The 22799-nt window shown below is 38.2% G+C and overlaps 1 protein-coding gene across 2 annotated transcripts in view; it reads left to right on the top strand.

Moving 5' to 3' along the window:
- Nucleotides 1-18618, top strand: part of brinp1 (bone morphogenetic protein/retinoic acid inducible neural-specific 1) — a 141085-nt gene extending 122467 nt beyond the window's left edge. For both annotated transcript variants that reach the window (XM_027282113.1, XM_027282112.1), the window contains 2 exons: nucleotides 4521-4743; nucleotides 13786-18618. In XM_027282113.1, the coding sequence (XP_027137914.1) occupies nucleotides 4521-4743; nucleotides 13786-14926 (1364 nt within the window). In that variant the 3' untranslated portion in view covers nucleotides 14927-18618. The remainder of the gene's footprint in view (nucleotides 1-4520; nucleotides 4744-13785) is intronic.
- The last annotated feature ends 4181 nt before the right edge of the window (nucleotides 18619-22799 follow it).

Below are 22799 nucleotides of genomic sequence, written 5' to 3'. Positions count from 1 at the left end.
GACCCAGAAAAAAATGCAATTCACACACTCACCAAAAGAGGAAATGAAGGAATCAGGAACTTTCTCAGAGCCGGAGAGCCTGTGAGGAACATTTGTTCAAACTTTGCTTATAAAAAGGTTGTTTGCTCGATTTCTGTCCTTGAGAGATGATTCATAGCTGCTGAAATAGAATAGATTATAAAAATTCAGAAAGACTGATTATATAATTTACTGTATGCAACCACAACAGAGAGCAATACATATCAAATACTAATCTTTTTTTAAATTTCATTATTAAGATTAGATTATAAACAAATCATAGCTTAAAATAAACAACAGTCATGCTGTTTAACATCCAGCAACAAAGTGGTTACATATTATTAATAATAAAGATTTCTCCTCCTTTTCTCACCTCCACCTATTTAGTATTGGTTAAGTAAAATGATATTGTACGTGTTATATATCTTATCAAGACAGTTTTTTTCCTGCTAATGGCAATTATGCACAGTACAAGACTCCTGCGTCCACTTTGGAGGTTGTTTTTTGGCCTTGTCAGTCGCTTTTAAAGGAAAAGAGGAGAGGTGATTTGATTTTTCATGATTTATGTCTCTATCTACCACATTCACAGATAATTTATTTCCACCATGAACATTGCTGCATTTGTGCATTGCGTATTTGTCCAAAAAATACTATGTCAGCTAGATATTTTACATGCATAATATGTTCTCCCACTGTGTGCTATTGACTATGGTTGGGTCGGTTTGTGGTTTCTCCCAGTTTGGTCTGGTGGACAAGCTTCGATTTTGTGCAAACAAATTGAACCAGCACTTGTTAGACAAAACAAGACACTAAAATTCAAAAGAAGCAGCTCTCAGTGATTTACGGCATGTGGCATTGGCACATATGGCAAATCACAGACGGTGGTGCAGAGTTAGTAGTGTTTGATGGAAAGTTTCTATCTAGTTTATGAAAAATATTGTATATTATATATATTGTATACATATTATTATATAATATATAGCCCTGTCAACTGTCATGTCACGCACGCTTATCACATATGTTTGCTGTCTGAGTGAGGTAGCTAGCTAGTACAGTGAGTAACGTAGCAGTACAAAGCCTCATTTTAATCTGATCCCATTTTGCTGTTAGAGTTACTGTATTGAGCTGTTCATACAAACCTGACACCTTCTCTATCCGTTTCAAATTGAAAGCCCTCTAGTGTTTCAGGTAACAGAAAATCCTTATGTCATAACAAGACTTTTATTGTGAAACATTTGCAGGAACATATAGAAAACTTGCAACTCCACCAATCTTATTCATGGCTAAGTCACATTTGACAGCTAGTGGTGAAATTTGGTATTGCCGATTCAATCCGAACTTCTATCAAAGCAGTTTGAAAATGTGTACATCATCCCAAGCCCAATATTGACTACTATTGACTGATCCTCTGGGCAAAAAGTGTTAGTTCAGGTGACACGTTAATTTAATATATGCAAACTGCTAGCTACTGCAAGAATCTACTTTATCTGTTTTGATTACATACCCATTTCTCAAATTCTCTAGATGTTACAACTGCCATGTAAATGCAACATTTTGATAAGAAACTACAACATAAAATGAAAAATATGATGAAGTATCTGTCATTACATATCTGGGACCCAAGGTAAAGTGGGGTTACATTGTGAGAGCTGTAATCTCTCTATAAAATGCTTGGCAACCTGAGATAAGAGCCATTTAAAGGGACTGTGTGGACTCTTTGGAACCTGTTTCAAGGAAGGGATCCTCGATGGCTTTGAAGCTTATGTAGAAGGAATTGGCAACTGTTGAACTGGAATGAGAGAATGACTTGATAATGGATTTTTTTTGATGAGGGAATCAGACAATTCTGAACCATGGGTGCTGGAGACACCCAACTTTTCTAGAAAAAAAGAGTGACGGAGGTAACTGACATTTGTGAAAACTGGGTGGAGGAATATGGCAAGCTCAAAACAGGGGAGGAGAAGGCATCTGGCCTCTTTGAAGAAAAGGGGGAAGGGAGCTCTGACATGCCTGGGAGGAGAGTGGAAGAAATTCTGACATTTCTCGGCTGTTGCTGAAAAAGAGCTCTTAACTCTGTGGTTAATGCTGTTAAACTGTCGTGGAGAGGTCTGTAGGAGGGTGCTGGCTTACTGTACAGGTCTTTGCATGTCTTGAATAATGGGATCTCTTCTTTTCGGAGTTTGAGTTTGGAAAAGTTCTCCAAGAACATTGGTTTTATCCTTTCCTCCATAACAAATATTGATTTAAATTTGGAATATAGATTGTGTATATCTTGCATGCAGTGAGGTTCATGGCTGGTGAGGCACTGACTCCATCAGAATCAGATTTACAAATCTATAAACCCAACAGAGTAGATTATTCACAGGCAGCAGTTAATGGGTTATGTTTCATATGTCATATTAGCGTTCTTTATGCATACAAACTGTAGCCCACGTGCTGCATATTTCATAAAAAAAAAAAAATGTTATTATGGTCTTACCTTTACTTATAAATGTAGTGCGCCGGTCCTTCTGGACAAAGGTGTCCGTTACTTTTTTGTAGAACTCGTCCTTGTCTTCCCTCAGTTTTAAAAATCTCTCCGTCTCAGTGGAGATCACTGCCCCCTACCATGCAGCAAGAGAACTGCCTGCCTCACCTAGTGCCTCTTCCCTGCCATTGTAAGATCTCTGAGCACACGAAACAGGTTAAACACATACATTATGTACATCAGCTAAACTATGGAAAGTCTATTAAAAGTGTTTGAAACATTTGATACAGAGGGACAGTAACAGGCTATCATTGCATGGCAGAGCACAGTTTGTGAGGGATGGCGCAATCCAAAGTGAGGCTCCGCTTGCTGCTGCCGCGCCGTGCGTCTCTTTAGGTGAGGCTCTGCCTCCCCTGCCTCTCCTGACCCCACGTCACTGCTTTGCATCATCTAAACTATGACAACAATAAGATGAAATACGAACCCTGAGTGGGGATGGTTAGAGGTGGTTTTGTGTTGGCTGACATTGCTCGAGAGACATTCTGAGCTTTCATTTGTTGACTTTATTTTTTATAATGATGTGCTTCAGTTTATCTTCCAAAATAATTATGACCTACTCTTTAATCATTTGACTCAATATTTTATTAATCAGCAAACCAGATAAAAGATTTCTTGCCCTTGTGTATTTGCTGTTCGGGTTTTAGTAAGATCTTTTTTGCCCAGTATGAAGCAAGTGTTTAAAACAAGGGTCAGAGAGCTGGGCTCACGGACTGTCTGAGGAGAAAATCATCGGAGGCAGCAAGAGGAACTTAAGGACAATCATCACTACTGATGGGAACAAATTTGTTTGGGCAGTGCTCTTCAGTAAGTGTGTGGCTATACAGGGTAAGAGGGTATTTATTGCACTTAGGTCTCAATTCTCTGTAATTGCTCACAAGAGAAGCATTCAAAATAAGAAAAGAAATCAAAGACATCCAACTATATGGTAAGGTGAAGAAGATGAGTCAGTATTCTGGGTGTTTATTGACTATTAGGAGCGCATGCACATCTAAACCAATAGAGGGCAGATGCTGAAGGTGAGCTAATAATGAAAAAAAACAAATAAACAGCTTGCACACTGCAGGGCTCCAATGTACACTTATTTATTGTACCAAGGTGACATCTCGAGCACAACTCCTCTTCATCCTAATACTAAGTTTTAATGAAGAGCAGTTGGGATTTTAACGTCACCTTGGTGCAAAAAATAAATATACATTGTAACCCTGAAGTGTGTGAACTGTTTACATGTTTATTTTATGCTTATTGACCATTGGCACATTTGAAATTATAGAAACTGGTATTTTTTTAAGTTCCTTTGAAACATAAGGCAATACGAGTCCCTTTAAAATGATTCTTCGAGGTGTGTGTCAGTTAATATTTTTTTGAGTTTTGAATGAATTGGTCAATTTTGAAAGCATTTTGCCTGTGACAACAGTTTCATGTCTTTACTTTATGAAGTGAAAATGTTAACACACATGAAAGGAATATCAATTGCAATCTTTTTCTTTAAACAGTGTTTCTTCCCTGCGGAAAATGTGGCACACTTTTCAGCAGCAGTACCATTGTAAACACAATTGAACTTTTATTGTGCAGTAGCCGTTAATTTAGCTATCTATCAGATTAAAACAGGAGTCAGCTTGATAATAGAGCAATAACGTACACAAATGCTACAATATAAAGAGTGCTCATTTGCTTTATCACCGAACAAAAGTTCATTCTCACAGTGAAGTCAAAGTGACTGTTTTGTGTCCTTCTGAAGGTGGTGACTGTGCAGCTGTGACATTGCAAATTTATAGAAGTCCTGATAGCTTGTTCAAAGGCACCCTTTTTGAATATGGGTTGTGTGCATTTCTCCACAGATTGAGCATTTTGTTCTTCTCAAATGGAGAGGCTATTTTTTATTTTTTTTTTGTGCAAATATACTGTACGTTTTACTTACAAACCATCCTCTTTTCCTCTCTTCCTCATCTCATCTCATTCCTCTCTGTTGTCTCAGATGAGTTCAAGTCCTTCCTGAAGAGGCTGCCCTCCACTCACTTCTTGCCCATCAGCAGTGTGCATCTCCTGTGGGGCAGTGACTGGGACCTTCAGGCCCGCTACAGGCTCCTTCAGAGTTCTCTGGAGATCCAGCGGCTCAAGATTCAGCGCACCGCCCGCAAGCTCTTTGGCCTCAGCATCCGTTGTCACCACAACCCAAACCACCAGATGCCTAGGGAGAGGTGGGTAGAAATACAACCTCCACATCATGACAGAAATTAGATGCGGCTTTACTCAGCAATATGAAGCAAAGGTCCTGTTATTGTTGTTGATATTTCTTTTTTATTATTTTCTTTCCAAACCCTGGAAAAGTGGATGTGAACATATATTCCACAGAGGAGTGACATCTTTCAGCAAAATCTCTCCTCTGAGATGATGTAGGGGTTTTATTTTGATTGTTGCTTCTTGAAGTGTGCTCAGCAAGGAGGTCATCCATTATATATTTCAACTTATGGTTCTGTTGTTTCTGTCCATCAAGTCAACTTAGTGCTGAGCTTTGCACATGCCCAAAGCACTCTTGCTCACTCTTGTATTTCACATTGCAGTCTGAAAAGAAAATGTAGCTGTGGGAGTTTTCTTGATAGGTCATTGCACACATCTGTCACCACCTACTGCAGCTGCAGCTTAAGAGCCTTGCTGCGGATGTGCCATAGTGTCAGCACTGCCTGAAATGCCAGATACTTCCCCATCCGCTCTAGCAAATATCAGAAAACACTGTAAAATAAGTTTATGACTGCCACATGAAACACCCCTGAAACTATTCAGTGTAGGGGATGTCACCATGTAAATGGAAACAGAATCTGTAAAATATTCATTTAAGTGGTCTGAAAATGAGCAGTTGTCAACTTTCACTGACAGAAAAAGGAGCACACCCACATTTGTGTGCGAGAGTTTGTTCTGAAGTGTTATCAAAGAGCCGTAGTATACGCTTCCTCTTCCGCGGAGTACATATCAAGGGTGCCTGACGGCACTGGAAAAAAGGAGCAGTGTGTTTATTTGCTTGCTTGTGTGAGACAGCTTTGCATCAGATGGGGGATTTATTTGTTTTCGTCACCTTTGTGTGTGTGGTGTGTGTGTGTGTGTTCGTGTGTGCGTGCTTTGCATACATGCATGAGTGGGGCCTAAGTGGTTGGCTCACACAGGGGCTCTAAACTGTGCTTTAGTGTTTTGTTTTCATATTAATATAAAAGGTTTTTTATTTTATTTTACTTCAGTATATATATAAAAGATATGTGTGAGTTTGCCTGCCCTATGTATGGGTATAGTCACTATAGTCCCATTAAAATCTACCTGTGTCTTCCTTTGTCCCTGCTTCAAGAAAAGTGCCCCCATCCACGACAGGGCCGCCAAACCCTCACCTCTCCTCTGGGCAGCATACAACAGCTGATCAGAGGAAGAGGGAATTGAGGCAAAGCTGAAGGCCCATAAAGCATCAGCCCAAGTGTTTTTAAGTTATGTGCCAACCACCTCAGGGAGGCCTTCCAGCACATCTTCAACCTGTCAGTGAGGCTGCAGTGGGTGCTGATGATGATGTGAAAAACATTGTGCCTGGCCCCAGTGGCCAAGAATGGGCACACTAGGGTTCTAAATGACAGCAGGCCAGATCCCTTGTGAGAGACCATTTAGATCCCCTCCAGTTCATACATCAGGCCCACAATGGGGGAGGATGATTCTGTCATCCACCTGCTACTCTGTGCATACTCCCACTTGGACATGTACTATAAGAATCGTGCTCATTGACTTCTCCAGCGGTTTAAACACAATACAGACTCCTCCGCTGGGAGACTTTCCTCAAACTATGCATGTGCAGCCACAGATTGACACCATAGTTTTAAAAAGTAAATAGTAAATGGGCTACATTTATATAACGCTTTTATCCATAGCGCTTTACAATTTATTTCTCATTCACCCGTTGACATATTCACTCAGATAGCAGTCAGATACTGTGCAAAGTGCTGGCCTGACCATCGGGGAATTTGGAGGTCAGTCTTGCCCAAGGACACTTTGACATGTGGAGAGGAGGAGCTCAGGATTGAACCACTAACCCTGCAGTCAGTGGACGACCTATTCTATCTCCTGAGCCATAGCCGACAATGTTGTTCTGTGCCAGATCAACAAGCGGGAAAGTACAGTGACTCCACAGGGGGATGTACTATCTTGCTTATTAACCTTTACTGTACATGTTAGAACATTTAGAATCAAGCTGTTTTTAGAGGTTTCTTGAAAACGTGGTAGGGGACAGCATCTGTTAGGGGAAGAAGGACAAATACATGTGTCTGTCAAACCTGTCAAATCACCAGTGACTCAAGGTAACCAAGACAGCAGGGATGACAGAGTAGTATAATCGTAAACCTGGGGCATAATTGCACCTCCGAGTTAGATGAAAACGTCTCCTCGATAATTAAGAAGAATAAATTCTTATTAGAATTAATAAGAAAACCGTAGCATCACTATTTATAACTGCAAATATGACATTATGCACATAAGAAATCAAAAGTTTCTAAAAGGTCTGTGGATGTACTAAGGCTCTGCGGGTGTCCACTGCAGTCTTTTGCAATGTGCTGTAAATGTAAGAAAGAGGAAAAGCTTCTGTGATGATTTGTTACCTAGGCAACGTGGTTAAGAAAGCTAGATTATTCAGGGAGGTGAACATGAAGTTTTTTTTATGTATGATGTATTTCACTTGAGTGACCTACCTGCTTAATAAACCATGTTTATCATGCACACACTGTTAGTGCATGCATAATTGTGAATATGAGTAAATGTATAGTATATTCATAGCTAAATTAAAAATAGAGGTATGATATTATACATTCAGTGATAATGTATTGACTGACGACAGTGGTGTGATTCATTCTTAAGTTTGATTTCATTTCAAGTCTTACACGCAGCTTTAAAACTTTCATGTTATGCCAGTCCAAATACACTTTTAGTTAAATTAAATTATGGATGCAAAATACAGGAAGGGGAAGTTGCTAATTGCAATTATTATGATGGCAACGTGTGTTATGAAGTTAAACCTAACAAAAAGAGTCCTGTTGCCTTCTCTATTCCATATATAACATGTGCCAAATGTATATGTGATAAGGCCAATCAATAAACACATTTACACATCAGCTAATGAACGACAGGCATCCTATACATTGCTGGCTGGCCATTAATTTCACATGCATATCCGCTTTATCATTTTTCTAGGTTTACCTCACCACAAGGCATCCATTCATTACAAGCATCGTAAATTCCTGTTGTGAACACTCACTGCAATAACTGCATGGAAACTTTATAGCTGAACTATATTGGATTTGCTATTGCATTTCCTGTAATGAGTATAGCAGCTTGCTTCAAGTAGAATGAACATAGCAGTTTGTCTTTGGTATAAATGATTAATAGTGACAGATATGAAGTAGCATCACTCGCAGCCAAAATCATTTGCATCCAAGCTATGCATTGGTTTTAATTATTCATGTTCAAAGTCAAGCATATTTACAAATATGAATGTACCCTCCAAGTGATGAATTACTTTGCCCCAAATTCTATCGATTTTGACATGACATGTTTAAACATATCCTGTCCAAATGTTTGTAATTAGTTTTAAACTGCAGGTATACCTGTCACATTAAATCATCAAGGTTATTGCACTCTCTCACAGTGAGCCCCAGAAAGGTCATGGTTGCGTGTGTATACTGTATATATATATTACTACTTTTGCATTACCTCATATTGGTTTTGCATTCTAATGAAATATTTTTTGCAATCCCCCTCATCTATAGGAACAGTTATTATGACCAGTTATAACAGAAAGAAAGGAGGAGGAATAAACTCTTTACATTCTGATTTTATTGCCCATTATCCTTTCAAAAGGCTGAGCTCTGACAGTACATAGCCAGTAGCTGTGAGCTGCTTATATCAGTGCTTATATTAGACATGACAGGTGTCTTACAACATACCAATACACCACAGGGGTTCAGGAATACAGTAGTTAAGCCAGCACAGCCATGTCAATTCACTGCCCACATACAACCCCTGCATTAGTGTAACACACAGTATAAACAAATGCATCTATCCTATAATCATAACGACCAAAGCTCAAGGCGCCATTTAGCTCAGTCGGTAAAGTGGGCGTCCCATGTACTGTCCTTGCGCAGTGCCTCAGGGTTCAAATCTGACTTGTGGCCATTTGCTGCATGTCATTCCTCCTCCCTCTCTCCTCACTTTCCTGTCATTCTTCAGCTGGTAGTATACAATACAATACTATACAAATATTTATAAAGCCCAAAAAATATATTCATATATATGAAAAAAAACAAACAAAAAAACAAAAACAAACCAAAGCCACAACTACAGCTGCAATCACAGTGACAGCAATGGCCAAAGCTATCTTATCCCACGGCTAAAGTCATAAACTCAAACAGGCTCAGCAGCATTCAGTGAGAGAACTAGGTCAACTAGCGGAGCTAGTTATCTATGAGGCTAAAATAATACAGACTTGCACCTGAGGTCACAACCAACAGGGATCTACTACATAATATTAAATAATTGTATAGCCCGGCCTCCCTCTGTGGATCAGAGGGATCACAAAGCTTAATGCAAGGGAATGCAAAACTATTCAGAGGTAACACCAAAAAAATTGACTTTTTGATTCACTCCATACTCTTCCACTATAGTTAAAACCCTTAAATCTGCTAGTCTTTTTTTGTTTTGTTTTGTTTTTTCCATCAGAGGTAGACTCCATTCTTGTGGAACAATGATGTATCTCATCTGAATACCTGAGTTGTTTGATGTCCCTTTACAAACACAAAATATGCTTGATACATGAAAACAAACAGCCTCCATTCCGGTGTATTTTCATTTAATTTCCTATAGCAAATCTAAGACAAGCCATTTCAGATCGAAATGAATAAGGTGAGAATAAAACTTGCTACATGAATCCCTCAAATAGCTTATTGAACGAGGCAGTTATTTGCTAAAAACATATTTTATTTCTGGGACTCAGAGAGGATATTTCAACAGTTATTGCAAATAAATTCAAAGGAGGGATCATTATGATTGTGCCAGCATTCAATGCAATAATGGATAGCCAATAAAGAATAATGGGAATAGTTTTATATTCTAGGAAGCGGTGAAAGCTTATTTTTAAGACAAACAAAGAAAAACTGAGTTTGAAAAGTGTTGTGTATTCTGCAATCTCCTGATTTAGTCGATGTGACTATACTATACATATATGCTTTGTGTCACATCCTTGTTAACTGTTGGCCAAGGATTCATATGTAAGATTCGCAAATTACACATTAAATGAAAATCAAAACCCAATTACCTACAAAGAACATGATTTGATTTTATGCTCCTCATAGCATGAGTCAGTGAACAGCGAAAGTAAAAGGAGTTGGTTAAATGCTGAGAAGTTAGTGGTGTGCAGCCTGTCAGGGGTGTACAGGTAATCTAACAGTGCGCAGCTTCATCTAACAGCTCACTGTGGCTGCTCCTTTTTTTGTTCCATTGCTCCTTGCAATATTTGAAAGTGATCGACTGTCAAATAAATCCCCAAAATGAATGTTAAATTCTGAAAGTCCAGCAGCAGTAAATGTGCATTTTCTATGAGCATGTCGCCAGACACCCACTTTACAATACTATATATATGAATATTGTAATACTTTCATCAGTGGGCCATAGCCTTAATCGCCAATTGTGTTGTCTGATATAAATAGCAACAGATAGTGACTTAACAGAAATGTATTTACATACAAATATTTTCTTGATATGAATGTTGTGGCCTAATAATCACCCTGAGTAGTATTATAATTATAATAACATGAAATTTAAACTATTAGAACTGAGTTACTGAAAAAAATATTTCCCACCACGATTGCCTCACATTTTATCAAACCTAAAGGCATCATATTAGTTCAGTACAGTTGATTAGAAATGACTATTAAGCAAATTGTCTGTGGCTCTTAGATTGAATGTACAGTGCACTGGTTCATGTTTTTATACACATTGTGATTTCTTTGTTCATCGTTAAGAATTGTAATATATATATATATATGATATATATATATATATATTATATATATATATATATATATATATAATATATTATATATATAACTGAAGTGAATGTATAACTACACATGTTCGGTGAAGCTCAATTGTGATGATGCATATAATGTGCACAACCTTGCAGCAGTAAGTTTCTTTTATGTCAGTTATGTAAATGCATTCTCATACTCTCACTGAAGGTTATGACTCAACAGTCATAAACTAGCTGTGCTTGAGTAGGTTGACTAGCTAATGGAAATGGAATATCAAGTAACGACCATACTGTAGTAGCTAGAAGTCAAACAGACATATGCAGAGCCTGGTTAGCTGACCCTGCTGTGACTTGATATAATAAAATCCGTATACTGGCACTTGGTAGCTCCTTTAATATTCATACTGGAATAGACAGCAAACACAAGCTGGAGGAAGCTAACATGATATCCCCATCTCTCTAAAGACACTCCAGGCCAAACTGCAATTCTAGAGAGAGACAACGGAAAATGATATAAAATCACAAATATAGTCTGCATCAGGAGATGAAGACATTTCATCTCTCGGGAACGCAAAAGCAGACATCAGCACACTATTGCACATGAGAAGACAAACTCAAGAAATAGTTACTCCACACGAGGCATATTCCAAGTTTACTGATCGGATTGGAATGGACCATTCATGGAAGTCCAAGTACAAGAAAATGCACAGGTCAGGAAAACTGAAGCAAAGACAAATCAGAGGATAATCCATATGACATGCAGGAAAGAGCCACAGATCGGACTCGAACCCCGGGCTTCTGCGGCAAGGACTGAGCCCTCGCACATGGGGAAGGCTGCTCTGCCAACTGAGCTAAACACCACCCCAAAAGCAATCCGTTTTTATCTGTGGAGATAACTATCCTGACTAATGCAAAACATTAATTTTGCCAGTGAGACTTGGCCATATTTAAGCCAACTAAATTAAAGAGATGGTAAAATCCAGATTACACTTAATCTATAGGAGATAAATAAAACCTATAAATTATTTGATATGAATGAATATTAAATGGAGTTCTTGGAACAGTTCATAACAACATATGTAGCACTAGACTGTATATCAGATTTTTACAGGTTTTCATTAATTAGATCACCTGTGTTGTACTTCATATATTTGATGTGTGATTCTAGCATTGCAACAGTCACTATCATGGAAGTGGCTTGTCCACATGCAAAAGCCCTGATATGGGGAATCGTTAGATTACTTGATGCTGATAACAAGATACTGGATGACATGGGATTCATGAAAATTGTGTTGTTTAATATATTAATATCATTTAGCAAATTTCAGTGCTTATTAAGGTTTGGTTTGTGTTCCTCACTTTATTTGTTTCAATGACAGTGGTTTCCCGATAGGGTTATTACCCTTTCCCTTCTTGTTCATGTGGTTTCCCTCCTGAAGAAACACACAGATTGTATGCTGATAATTTGTTTTTTTGAGCAATTTGTCGATTGAGTAATGTTAGTATTTAGAAGCTTAACAGGCAAAGAGTGCATTATTTCAAACCTGTTGCCTCACAATAAACATGCTGTTACCATCCTTGAGCAATTTTAAGCCATTTTGATTATCTAGGTATTCTCTCTCCACTCTCCATCTACCTTAGTGGTTTAATTACTATTGTAAAGATGAATTTCTTGTTTGATTTTAATGGGGAAATGAGAATGTTTATAAAAAATATATAATGTATACAATATAGAATATGTTTTCTTAAGGATAATTACATAGAGAGGTGTATAATAGTAGAAAAAGAACCCTCTTGCTTTTCAAACAAGAGAGACTAATCAGTGTTGAAAGGTCATTTTTGTCATAAGCGCAGAATCTGTGCACACATTTACTCTTAGAAATAATGCTATAACAGCAGTATAATACATAATAACAATTTCAAACAACACACTCAAAGGAAAGGGGGTGCAGAACACAGGAAATATGGATGAAAAAATAAAATGAATAGCAGAATTATGGATATAATAATATTGGGAATACCTTTATATTACAAGCAGTGAATAAAATCAACAGCACAACAATTTACAGATTATACTGAATTTCACAGCCATTTAATGATTGCTGAATGTGTTAACATTATGTTTTGTAAAAGTGTTTTGTTTTGGGGACATATTGAGTATGTACACTTCAAGTTGATGCTTTAAATTCCTAAAATGCAGGCCCTAAAAGCCTAAATATTTGCAAGGTGTGCGAATATGGGATTATGAAAACTTTATCCCATCCTCAATTTGAAGCCAAAGTTAGTTGAATTAAACAGTGTTTCTCCATTGTCCTCTATAGGTGATCTGTTCTGGGCTCATTTGGGGTATAGCTTGGGGGCTTTCTGGCCTGCTGAGAATGCAATGTCATCCATCATAGTTAATGCTTAGGTTCATTAACATGTCAAGCTAACCTTGACCAGCCCTCCTCTCTTAAGAATCAGGATTCAGAATTCACCTCCTTCAGTCAGAAAAGAAGTTTCAGTACTGTCAAGATGACAAGGAAAGATGCCTGAGGGGGAAAGAAGAGACAAGACAAGAATAGAAAGTAATGCCTTCCACCTCAGGGAAATAACACAACTCCTCCCCATGAAAGGAAGAAATTATCCTATTCAGTGACTCTCCTGACTGATGGTTTCCACGTATACAAAACTGACAATTTAACAAAGCATTTCAAAGATTTGTTGTTTGTTTTATTTTTTATTTTTTTTGTTTTATACCATCCACCCATTGGTCTCCATTCATTTTAGTATGGTTAAATCAACTTGAAGAAGATCTGAAGCTACTACATTAGGTATGCTCAGTAATTTATCCCAGTTCACTTGATGGTTTTCCAAAACTTTTAAGTGCATTGCCACATAGTAAAAAGGGAAATCAGTACAATTTAAAGTACACTGTGATACTGTAGAAAGCCCGTCACAGCAAGTTTCAAGTCTCTGCAAGGTGATTACTACGATCTACAGAGATGAATGAAAGCCAAAAATAAAATAGAAATGTGTAGTGTAAAAAATGCAACAAAACATCAAAGTATGCTATGGACGATTTGTCAGGAGTAATGTATTGTATGCACAATTTGTTATGGGGTTCAAAAAAGTGCTGATATGATAAGGCTTCATACTGTTCATTCATCCACTGTTAATGCTTTTTAAAAAATTTTTACCCCTCCTCTCTCTCCAGGTCTGTGATGCAGTGGCTCAACAGGGTTCAGTCCTTCCTCTACTGCAATGAGAACGGTTTCTGGGGCACCTTCCTGGAGAGCCAAAGGACATGCGTGTGCCACACAGGTGTCACCCTTTGCCAGCGACCCATCCCATGTGTCATAGGTGGCAACAACAGCTGTGCCATGTGCAGCTTGGCCAACATCTCACAATGTGGCTCCTGCAACAAGGGTTACAAGTTGTATCGTGGCCGGTGTGAGCCCCAGAATGTGGACTCAGAACGTAGTGAACAGTTCATCAGCTTTGAAACTGATCTGGACTTTCAGGACCTGGAACTCAAATACCTGTTACAGAAAATGGATTCCCGACTGTACATTCACACTACTTTCATCAGTAATGAGATCCGCCTAGAGACCTTCTTTGACCCTCGATGGCGTAAGCGCATGTCCCTGACTCTTAAAAGTAACAAAAACCGGATGGACTACCTCCACATGATAATCGGCCTATCAATGAAGATCTGCCAGATGCGAAATAGCAGCATTGACCCCATGTTCTTTGTTTATGTCAACCCATTCAGTGGTAGCCACTCAGAAGGCTGGAGCATGCCCTTTGGGGAACATGGTTACCCACGCTGGGAGAAAGTACGACTGCAGAATTCCCAGTGCTTCAACTGGACTCTCCTGCTGGGCAACCGGTGGAAGACCTTTTTCGAGACGGTGCACATCTACCTGCGTAGCCGTGCCAAGATCCCAACTGGTCTGCGCAATGATACAGGACAGGGTCCAGTAGATCTTGCAGACCCTAACAAGCGCCAGATCTACATAAAAATATCCGATATCCAGGTGTTCGGCTACAGCTTGCGGTTTAATGCCGACCTGCTCCGAAGTGCTGTGCAGCAGGTTAACCAGTCATACACACAAGGAACTCAGTTCTACTCATCCTCATCTGTTATGCTCCTGTTACTGGACATTAGGGATCGGATTAACCGCCTTGCCCCTCCATCTGCACCTGGCAAACCCCAGCTGGACCTCTTCTCTTGTATGCTAAAGCATAGGCTCAAGCTCAATAACAGCGAGATGATTCGAGTAAATCATGCCTTGGACATGTACAGCACAGAGATACTAAAACAATCAGATCATCTGACTGCTAAACTCTGTTGAACATAGTAACATTATCATAAGGACAAACAGAAACACCCAACAAATGAACTATGAGGGGATATTAATCCTAATTTTGTTTTCTCTTTTTCATTTTTGGACCTTTTCTGCCTTTTGATGTAATATTAACTTTGTAAGCATAATTCTTAAAGAGAAAAAGGAAAAAGGCAGCGATGAAAAGCATTTCAGGCAGATAAAGAAGATTAATGGAACCACTATAAGGACTGTATCATATTTGTCCCAGCATGTCTGTCATTCCCTAAAAGAACCTAAAAGAGAGAAAGAAAAAAGAAAAAAAAGAAAAAAAGAAAAAAAAGAAATATTAAATCTATGTACTGGTGAAAAAGAGGCCTTGATTTTACTCTGAGGGATCAAAAGGTTATATCTGAAACTGCCATTCTTTACTGAGAAAAACATTTTTAAAGGAATAATGACATAACACAAGGGCAGACCAGATATCCTTTTATTTCAGTGCAAAATATTTCAGACATAATGGACAGTTTAATATTAAAAATGTTTATACATTGTAAGGATTAAATAGCCCTAGTGAGTAAGTAGTCAACGCATTACTTATAGACTCTTTATTACATTTCAGACCCACAGCGAATCTGCATTGCTCTTTGTGAGTTATGAGGCACTCTGTCATTGTTCTGACACATAAGGCACACAGCAGGGCAGTAATGGATAGTCATGTCAAATAACAAAAGCCAGCTGTTTATATATACATATATATGTGGGTGAATGTGTGTGTATGCGCGTGTGCAAGTGTCCGTACACCTTTTTTTGGCTTGATGCTTATAGCTGTTCGTTAATTGAATGTGTCATTTGAGATTGACTCCAGTCTAAGCTAAAACTTGCATTTGGAGCGCTTCTTCCCGTGTTTGAAATTCAAGCTGTGTTTTTCACAAGGCAGTACCTCCTGGTGCGTGAGTGCAATATTGTGGTCTGAAGATTTAACAATCAATGCTATTTTGTACAGCTTTGCAAAATGTACATGTTGTGACTGCTGATTTGTGGAGCTTTTCAGCACCAAGAGCAAAGTGTAAACATTCATCATTCAGGCACATTTGCAAGACAACCTAAAGCCATACACTTCCCTGAGGTAGACATACAGTAAGACATTAAGTCCATCCCTGTTTCACAAAGTACTGACTTCATAACATGAAAAAAAAGTTCCATTTGTATGTTTTTATTTTATTCTCTCAGTTTTTAGATAAGAGCACAGCAAAAAGACAGATGACAAGAGAAGGAATATTATGTTGGATAAGAATCGTATTGTAAAGCCATTGAATTTCTCTGTTGTGCCACAGGAAAAAAAAAAAGAAAAAAGAAATGGTTATATTAAAGCTTAAAATACCTTTTTGGCAGTGTTTAATCTGTAAGCTTTTTATTATACCACATGTAAAGATTTATGTTTTACTTTCCAGATATACAATTTTACCTTGTTTTGCATGTTGCTGGAAACATCAACAGAGCTGCGACTTTGTTTAACATTATCTATCATCAAACTGAAATATGAAACACTACCTATGTATTGTGGGTCACACTTTATTTGGGTAATTTGATGCTGAAAGATTGCTATTGCCGAGTCCATCACCTGCATGTTTGTGAACAACAACAAAGGCAAGGTCACTCATGTCATACAACCTAGCAGTTCTGGCCCTAGGGTATGAACTTAAAAAAAAAAGAAAAAAAAGAAAAAAGAAGAGACTAAATATTTGCTGCCATGGCACCCAAACTCTGGAAAAACCTTCCTCCTGGTGTAAAAGCTGCCAGCTTGCAACAGCAAGCTTTTAGAGTAACATCTAATAACTCGTACTTTTCCAGCTGTTCTAATTCTTTTATTGTTTCTATTTATTGTTTCTTTATGTCTGTTGTTGTACGTTATAGTTTGGTTGGCTTGGTACTTTTTGTTTCATTTTCTTTTAAATAGTTGTTTTTCTTTTGCATAGTGATGGGAATAGTCTTTTGGGGGTCAGGTTTAGGGTTTATAATATATCTAGGAACAACCATGGTGGGCTGTGACTTAAATGTGGCGTGAAACTGGAAAACAGGTTTGGAATTCCACGACTAAATCCAAGACCTTTTAAAAATCGAGTGCAATGATTTAAACAAGAAATAGCAGTGGAACAAAACTTGCTTCTCATCTTTGGGATGTACTTTTTTTCCTGCATCCACAGTCACAATTTAAGTTGTCTCTAGATATGCACCCTTGTCATGATTTAGGCTAAACAGACTCATGTCTGGCTCTGTGTGACAATGATTATACTTGTGTATTATTTTACTGTTGTCAGTCTTTTTGTGAAGCACTTTTAATGTTTGAGAGGTGCTTTATAAATAACAAGTTAGTCATTCACTTAAGTAACTATAATGTATCACTACAAACCTAATCGATTTAAGGTGATTCAGTAGTCTGCAAAATAGTTTGCTAATTTAGTGCACATGTGGTGGCCAGTCCAGGACAACTAAGGCTCAGGTTGTCAGGCTCAGCTCTATGTTGTTAATCTCACAGTATCAGTCTTTACCTTTGTCAGGTTAACAGGATCGATAAAGGTGCAGTCACCTCTGCAGTGCTATTGCTACCAATTTGCATAGGTAAGGATCAGCAGCAAGGATAAAGAGGGTATCTGGACCGGTGGATGTCAATAAAATGTACTGTATCGTGACCAGTGCACCTGCTTGATAGTAGCTGTTAACTGCTAGCCGTCTCAAAGAGCCATGGTATTGTACTAGTTTATCAGGCTTAGTTCCGACTTTTCAGCTCAATAAGCTAATGTCAGAATGGTTACGTTACACTTTTGCAAATATGTTAGCATCTCCATTTGTTTGGGTCGATGTAGAGCTGATTTTGACATTCTAAAGTGAAGTCTGAGATGGCCACAAGCCTTTATTGAATAAAGATGCAGTAAATAGAGAACTTGATTGTTCAGCATCAACATTGGACTATCCAAATGAATTGTTATCTTCTTCTTATTATTATTATTTTTATTATTATTATTATTATTAAGTGCCTGTTATCTATCCCTTTAACACGTATAGAGCTGGAGAAAACTTTTAGATGCTACACAGAAGAGTGACACTGAATTAGCTTCAGAAATTGACACCACTGATGTTGATCAAATACGCTTTTCATCTCCTGAGAACTACACCTTCGAGGAGGTTTGTGCATGTGGGGAAATCAACCACCAGACAGAGACAAAGGATGACTTAAAGTAATGGTGGATATTTTTCTGTCCTCTCTTGTACAGTATATCTGTAAATATTTACTCTGTTACAGTAACAATGCTCTGCTACAGTAACAATATTATAAAATATAACAGTATCGAAAGGGAATACAAAGACTACTTCATTAAAGCCCTCACTTCAGTACATTGGCACAAAGTACAGGGCACCCATGTCTTATGTATCTAATTAGATTCATGACAATTTATGACTGTTTTTATATTGTCAAAACATACTGTACATTACAATTTAGTTTGGAGACACCGCAAGGTCCATAAAACAAGCACATTTACTCGTATGGCATTATGCTACCACAGTGTTGCTTACATGTATCCATGGATATGTCTGAAGATTTTTACACCTAATACCTTGCCTATGTACTTTTTTGCTGTTATGTTGAGATCATTATATCAGCTTATTTCAAATGAATGTTTCATATAATACTCTATTTCTCATTAAAAGGCTATATTTAATAAGAAGAGCAAGGCTTGTTTGTACCATTTCCCTGTGTAGGACATATTCAACAATGCAGCACATACTCTATGTAGAATATTTACTGTAAAGACGTAGCTAAGTTTAGTGTTTGGACAAGTGTCGCCAAAGTACTTTCTCTTAACTCCAGCCTTTGGTACTATAGAAGCTTCTCAGCATGAGCATTTTGCTGTCTCTGAAGTTTGCTGATAACAAAGATTTCTTCCTCTGCTGGCCAGTTCTTTGTGTGGCCTCACATTTTATTGTTTGCTGAGTGCAGTGAAAGAAATAATGCTTGTGCTCAAGGATCCACATCAAGTAAAGCAGTGGCAGATTTGTTTGTTTTTTTAATTTAATATAGACCCAATAGCACCCCATCTATTCATCCACTTAACTATGCCCTGCTTTTGTCTTTGCAACACTTCAATGGTTAAAAACCTGTGCTCATACAGGAGCAAAACTGTTACATCTATGTAGTAAATATATATCCCCATGATGACATGTGAGGGATATATAAATCCATACAATATAAATCTCAAACCTCACAGCTGCAGCAACGACTTGAAGGGGTTGCTCAAGATTTCCGGGTCAGGGGGGATTCAGAACACTGAATTGTGTTGCTACATACACAAGTATTTTTTATCCCCTTATTTTAAGATTTTCAGAGGAGAAAAAAGAAAAGGCTTCCTGGTAAAGGTTTCAGTAAGAAGACAAAAGACTATTGATTGTAAATCTGTTAGGGTAGTGTCTCTGTTGAAACTGCATCAGCACAACAGATACTCAGGTGAGTGATAGGGCAGGTTGTCTGTACAATCGTTCTAGTATGGCAAAAGCTGCAGTGCCCTCTACTGCACAAATTCATAGTGATTAATACAATCATACCAATAATTATTAATACAAATTCTAACAATATTGTTCATGATGGACAGGGAAGAAGAATCTGTTACCCTACTATTTCTAGCTACCCTATTTGTTTTAATGTGTACCAATGTTATGCACTGCTAAAAAAAAAAATGTAATATTAAGACAACCGTTAGCAATTAGGATAGTTTTAGGATTTATATGATGATGACGGTTTTGTATTGGTCTTTTTCATGTTTGCCCGGCCTCACAGAAAACAGTGTTTAGTAGCCTTTCCATTACATTCCCCAGCTCCCCTCGAAAGCTGTAGTACATGGTGAATTGGGCATTGCAAATTGGGAGAAAAAGTGAAAAATTAGACCTTTATTAAAATAAAGGTCATGCTGTTAGCTAACATGGCTCCATAAGCCCACAACAAAATGAAATGAAACACTTTTTTTTTTTTAACAGCAGCATTGTGTAGGATTTAGTGGCATCTAGTGGTGTAGTTGAGCATTGCAACTCTCTCATTTGACCCTCTCCATCCTAGCATGAAATGCATTTTTGTTATTTAAACATCAATGTATTTGAAGAATAAGGCTTTCACAGAGCAACAGAAACTGTGAGACAGAAATTACAGTTGAATCAACTGAACTGAGAAAGAATACTGTGCAGACAAACAGAGCGGCTAGGTTAAACCAAGCTGGTACAAGCTACCAGACACCCTTCCTTGCACAGAAGGTCAGAATATTGATCAGCAAACAGGGAGACAGATTTTTGGAGCTGTGCATGTCAGCTTCATGTGAACCTTGAAATGTTGTCTACATTCCTGCATTTTCAAAGGAATATAATTTAGAATATTAAGTAACTAAACCCTGTAAAAGTAAAGAGCAAATTATGTGAACAAATAACAGTGATTAGTTTTGTTTTTTGTACATCTACATGCAACATGAGTGTAAGAATTGCAAAAGCGGATAGAAAATGATATTTTTTAAAGGAAAAACATTTCAGATGATGGGCATAAATGATAGCTTAGCTCCCCAGAGCTCCTTTCTTTTCAAAGAAAATGATTCTGTCATCCCAGGCTATGATTTGAACTAAAAGGATCGGTTTTACAAAGAGAAACTCAGGGAAAGCTTTTAAAATAATTTGATAAAATATATAAATGCAATACAAGTGAAGCAGCTGTTCATATCACTACATCAAATACATACGTGGCAGTCATGTATGTAAGGTAGTGATTTGAACAACTGCTTCACTTCTATGACTTTTACTGCATTTAAATCAACTGATCTTAAAAGTACATATATATGTCTTATATATGTCTATGATCTCAGCATGGTAGGAATGTATAGAGATTTTAGACACTCAGTAACATACAGGAACAATGTTACTGTCAATTTTATAAGCAAGCTGCATGTGGTTGTCTGTTTTACTTTCATCCTCCATGAATCAACAGAAATTGAACAACACACATTGGGTTCCCCTCCCCTTTTCATTAGTTCTGGCTAAACTAATTGAATTGCTGAATAGCTATTGTAATCCAAGCATCTTAAGTGAGACACAAAGGACTTAGTGAATCTAGCCCTCTCTCTTATGATGGAGTACAATGGTGATTGATACTGAGTTTCTGAGCTTGGTCTTCATGGCAATTGAACAAATGTTACAGGGCCTTCAATCGTCAGCAAGGTTTCATAAATAAGTAATGAAAACTGACATTGGAAACCATTTTAATTTCAACTGTTAGGAAGTTGTACTGCCCTAATGGTAGTAGGGTTTTGTGGTCACATTTAAGAGTTCCTAGAAATGACTAGCAGCTTATTGGACCAGTGGAGGACAGCAGAGCCTCATATGATGCATTCACACCCCTAGAACATGTTTTCAATTACAGTAAAGACCACGGTCAGAAATGTTAAAGATCAACTGAGCACAAAGGAAATCTGGACAAAAATCAGAAATAGGAATTTCAAACAAAAATACAAGCAATATATCCATGCTGAATCTGTTATTTTAAATGCAAATCTCATATCTTTGCATTTCGCATTGTAGCCCTTGTCATCTTTTTTAAGGATTAAAGGTTGCAGTTTTTGTTGGCTGGTTTGCCACACATCCCCCTGAAGTCATGATTGTTTCCCTTACCTTAGTGTGTGTGTGTGTGTGTGTGTGTGTGTGTGTGTGTGTGTGGCGCTTTCAAAGGGAAAGACACACATAAACCAAGTGACAAAAAGCCAGAGAAAAACATTTCCAGTCAAAGACATAGCAGTGAACAAGAACCTTGACATGTCTCCTGTAATAATAGAGGACGTCAAACACAAAAGAATCTGTCCCTATTCATTACATTGCATTCAGCTGACGCTTCTATCCAAATGTCAAGAACCATGCAAGTAGGGATGGGTACCGAATTCGGTACTTTTATTGGTACCGACCGAATTCCCCGCGAAGTACCGAGTATCGATTCACGTGAAGTCAATCGGTACCACATTTCGGTACCTGAACGCACCTTCACGTCAGTTAGAGTGGAGCCCACAGTGAGCAGCATGGCAGAACGAAAGCGCTCGCGGGTGTGGCTCCATTTCTCAAAGATTGATGTAGACCATGCACGCTGCAATATTTGTGATCCCAAGTGCAAGGCCAGCCATGGCAATATGACAAACCTGAGGAAGCATTTGGTCAAACACAAAATATTCCTAAACAAGTGCACCATTTTCGAAAGCTTTAAAACGCAGGCCACTATGACTTACACCTGTAGCAGCTGGCGGCTCATCACCTGCAGCCAGCATCGAGGGAGAAGATCCGCCGTCAAAAATCGATGACGACACCTACGATAACGACTCAGTTAGCGAGGTATCAACATCAAGTTCGTCAGATCCAGGTATGCTAAATAATGAGCTAAAGTAACTTTGCATTTTGATTAGCATTTGTTGTTATAATTGGCTCCGTTCTACCTAACGTTTGTGAGTTTAGCTGTTCTGTCAATGGGGAGCCCTATTCCACTATTTTGGAGCCAGGACAGCAGCAAAGAGTCACGAGACGGGGCCCACTCACAATGAGAGTAGCAAACCAAATGTCATGGTCTTATGTTTCCTGTTTTATTTTTTGTTTGTTTTTTTGTAATGTAATCATGTCTGTAACTTTCCTTCTTCCTTTTATTGCGTTACCCGCCAGTTCTGATTGTCTGTTGCGCCCTGAATAGTTTCCCCTATTCCTGATTAGTTCTCATCTGTGTCTCATTATCCTGCCCTTACAAGTGTAATTAATCTTTGTGTTTATTTGTCAGTTCATCTTCATTCACCGTTAAAGCATTCAGTTACTCCTTGTTTTATTTTTTTTTGTTTGTTTGTTT

Source organism: Larimichthys crocea, chromosome IX, assembly GCF_000972845.2.
Source record: "Larimichthys crocea isolate SSNF chromosome IX, L_crocea_2.0, whole genome shotgun sequence".
Taxonomy (NCBI): Eukaryota; Metazoa; Chordata; class Actinopteri; family Sciaenidae; genus Larimichthys; species Larimichthys crocea.
The sequence above is the reverse complement of the archived record's forward strand: the minus strand, read 5'-3'. Positions and strand labels throughout refer to the sequence as shown.